Source organism: Alosa sapidissima, chromosome 1 (assembly GCF_018492685.1).
Source record: "Alosa sapidissima isolate fAloSap1 chromosome 1, fAloSap1.pri, whole genome shotgun sequence".
Classification (NCBI taxonomy): Eukaryota; Metazoa; Chordata; class Actinopteri; order Clupeiformes; family Clupeidae; genus Alosa; species Alosa sapidissima.
In genome coordinates, this window is record NC_055957.1 from 23,936,340 (window position 1) to 23,940,162 (window position 3,823).

Below are 3,823 nucleotides of genomic sequence, written 5' to 3' on the forward strand. Positions count from 1 at the left end.
ACATCAACCTGCACCGAAAACTGCTGACCAAAGAGCTGGACGACATCGTTCTGGACCCCCAGCTCATACCAATGCCCAAGGACCTGCGTGCCGAGTTCCTGGCCAAGATCTACGGGGGTGGCGGTGTCCACCGCCACCTCGGCCTGGAGGCCCTGGGAGGCGGCGCTGGGGGGCTGCTCCACCGCGGGCTCATGGGCCGCGACGACGACGCCGGCTCCCCCGCCGGCACCGAGTACTCTAACAGCAACGGCGGCTACTACCGCGGCCCCAGCGACGACTACATGGTGCTGGACCTGAGCACCACCTCCAGTGTGCAGTCCAGCGGCAGCGTCCACTCCTCACGCGAGTCTGACGAAGGCAGCGACGAGGGCATCCTGCTGGACGACCTGGAGGGCGCCAGCGACGGCGAGGACTGCAGCCCCAACGCCGAGGCCCAGGGCCAGGCCGGCACCAGGAGGGACGGAAGCGATGGAGCAGGAGGAGGAGGAGGAGGAGGGGAAGGAGGAAGAGGAGGAGGAAGGGTAGAGGTGGAGGGGCCCCTGTCCAGCGACCCCTCCTCCTCGCCCTCTCTCCTGGCCTCGAGTGGGGGCAGCGGCGGTGGCGGTGGAGGCATCCTCTGCACCATCTGCCACAAAATGTACAGCAACAAAGGGACCCTGCGGGTGCACTACAAGACTGTCCACCTGCGGGAGATGCACAAGTGCAAAGTGCCTGGCTGCAACATGATGTTCTCCTCAGTGCGCAGCCGAAACAGGCACAGCCAGAACCCCAACCTCCACAAAAACGCACCCTTCGCCACCATGATTGACTAGCCTAATTCGTCCTCCTCTCTCTCTTTTCCCTTCATGTCCCCTTCATCCAGACACTCACCCTCTTCCTGACAACCCTCACACACACACACACACACACACACACATATATATATATATATATATATATATATATATATATATATATATATATATATATATATATATATATATATATATATATATATGTATATATATATATAAAAACAAAATAAAAAAAAGTCCAGCCCTCAGTGACTCGGGTGCCCATGTTGTGCCTGTCAGAAAAACAACAGCACTACCACATCATGTTTGATTTTGAATTCTTCAGTGGTTACCTATGAACATGAGCAGACATTGAAGTTGTTGGGGAGTTGAGCCCGCTGACATTTCCTTCTTTGGAAGAATCGGATGAGACTTTTCGGAGCAGAGTCCCTTTAACCCCAGGATGGCTCCAGTTCCTTCATCTCTCTGACAGAACCCCCCATCCCTCGTCTTAACTTAGTCCATCTCCAAAGAATCTATTCAAACTCTTATTTGTGACTGTTGCCTGCAGAAATGATAATAATGGAAAAAATTAAATCTTCTTGTTGTATTGGTGTAATGATAGCTTTTAAAAAGAACCCCCTACAAGAGCATGAACAGCTTCATTTGTAAATAATGTCCTTAAAGACTTTTGGTGTAAAACAATTGTATTGATGGTTGTTGGCTTTTTTTGTTTTTATGTTACAGTACAATACTTCCAGCTCTAAGGTAGGCAAGAAAGAGGTAGCATCTTAATAGCTTGATTCATTTATGTTAGCTTAAAAACATTTTAACTGAGAACAAAAAAAATCATGTGACTTGTTTTATCTACTTGTTAGATATGCAGAGGTGGCCGGCATGCTTTTGGTCTCCTACTCAAATATTTTTCTTCCTTATTTCTCATTTTTGTTAAGTTTATCGCTTTAGTGTACAATTTTGTTTTGCACTTTGCAATTATACATGGGGGATGTGTAATATTCTTAGAAGGAAAACACTTTGCAATGCTGGGTCTTTTCAGATGACATTGATGCATTTGTCATGGCTACAGTGCCAAGGGGAAAATACTGTATGGACCTTTAGCATAAATGTGCTGGCTTTGCACACACACAGGTTCAGCTACAGACCTTATTTCACACATGAAAACCCATATGTGAATGGAGTAACCCCAGTCTCCAGTCCATAAAGTGTATTGAGTGTTTTGTAAACTTAAAAGTGTTTTCCTCGGTAGGATATGTGACTGAACATGAACTGCCAGATTTAGACTCTGAAGACAAGTATTACAGAATCTGATTCTGTTTAAAGAAAAAGGGGCAAAGCTATGTATGGCTGTAAAGGACTTAACCAAGAATTAGTTCAACAGAATTGTAGGCGAGTCTTTCTACTGCATGTGGTGTTTGTTACCTGCAAAAGGTTATCGTATGAAAGTTAGTGAATGTCCCGTAATTAGTTTTGTCTCCTCAAAATTTATTTCATGAACAAAGAAATGTCCATTTCAAGGTATTCTGTGAATGCAACAAAAGAGTAGTTTTAACTGTGACCAAAACCAGAAGCAGTGTTGACTTTTGTTTTTGTTTGTTTTTGTTTTTTTCGTCAGTGTACACAGACACTGATATCCTGCTAAAAGGTATGATGCACTTGAGTCTTAAGCTTATTCTGGGTTTTCCTTTCAGTCCAAATTGCAACATTTCTGCAAAACGTTGACATTGCCAAGCCTGTGTGTTTGTATTCTAGTGGGTGAGAATGTGCATAATGCATTCTGTGGCCAAGGCAGTACACCACAAACCATAAGTAAATAAGGTACACATTTTACCCTATTAGTTTAAGAAGAGAGAGAAATATTTACTTACAGGCCTCCACGTCCTGTTGTGCTACCCAGTTTGGGTTTAAATTTCTGAAAGGATCAATCTCTCCCTCTCTTTCCCTTACTAGTAAATAATAATACTTGTTTGTTTGTGTGGGACTGAGAAACGAAAGACTGAAAAACAGTTGAAATGCAACTTTACAACTGGTGCATCTGCCTTCAAGTACTTGCTCAGCGCATCCACATACTTCAAGAAGTACAAAAGAAAACACCTATAGATCCTCTGATTCGCTGCCATCTTGCCTTCCCCTAGTCCAGCGTGACAGCAGCACTTCTCCCTTGTTTTTCTGAGAGGAAGCTGATGAAGAGTGAGGCAGAGAAAGAGGATGGAGGCGAAAGAGAGTGAGTGAGAGAGAGAGAGAGAGAGAGAGAGGGCGTCTGCTGTGCCATGGGGGGGGGGGGGGATGACAGCGAGCATCATTAAAAATGTGCTGCTACACAGTACCTGGAGGCATCCGTTCAATTCCGCTGCTGATCTGTCTAATAACTCACTTGTCACTTCATTACATTCAAAGATGTGAATGTTGCTGACAAGACTGTGACATGGAGAGATCCAACCCCTCTCCTCCCTCCCTCCCTCCATCTCCCCCTCTCTTCCTCTTCCTTTTACTTTCTGCTGCCATGCCTAGAAGCCTTCTTTCTCTTTCTCTCTCCCACTCTCTCTCTCTCTCTCTCTCTCTCTCTCTCTCTCTCTCTCTCTCTCTCTCCTGACACTCTCAAACACACACACACACACAGATATACATACTCGTATTCCACACTCTCACACACACACACACATGCACACTCCCCTCCCATCCTTGTCCAGGCCCCTGCCCACAGCATGGGTCCTGAAGGGACATGGACTAATAGTGTACGCTTAAGTTCACTGGGCGGCCATCTCCCCGTATAAGAGGAGGTGTAATTGCCTGTTTATCCCATGCGAAGGGAAAATTGAGTGGAGAGAGGCAGGCCTTCTCCCTGGGGTTGCACCCCGCCGCACACTGTCTCATTCACCGGGAGGGCCAGCAAAAAACGAGTGCCACTCTAGAGGCTGCTGACAGCTGTCTCTCACAGCCCAGCCCCCACCTCCCAACATACAGCCACACACACACACCCCACACACACACACACGTCACACACTTCACACTATTACACACACAAAGACACA

General features: G+C 46.5%; 1 protein-coding gene across 6 annotated transcripts in view; it reads left to right on the forward strand.

The window, feature by feature from the left end:
• The window catches only part of bnc2 (basonuclin 2), a 166,231-nt gene extending 165,321 nt beyond the window's left edge, over positions 1-910 (forward strand). For 5 of the 6 annotated variants that reach the window (XM_042104513.1, XM_042104514.1, XM_042104517.1 and 2 more), the window contains one exon: positions 1-910. This exon is cut by the window's left edge and continues 11 nt beyond it. In XM_042104513.1, the coding sequence (XP_041960447.1) occupies positions 1-812 (812 nt within the window). In that variant the 3' untranslated portion in view covers positions 813-910. The other variant, XM_042104518.1, reaches the window with a different exon arrangement.
• The last annotated feature ends 2,913 nt before the right edge of the window (positions 911-3,823 follow it).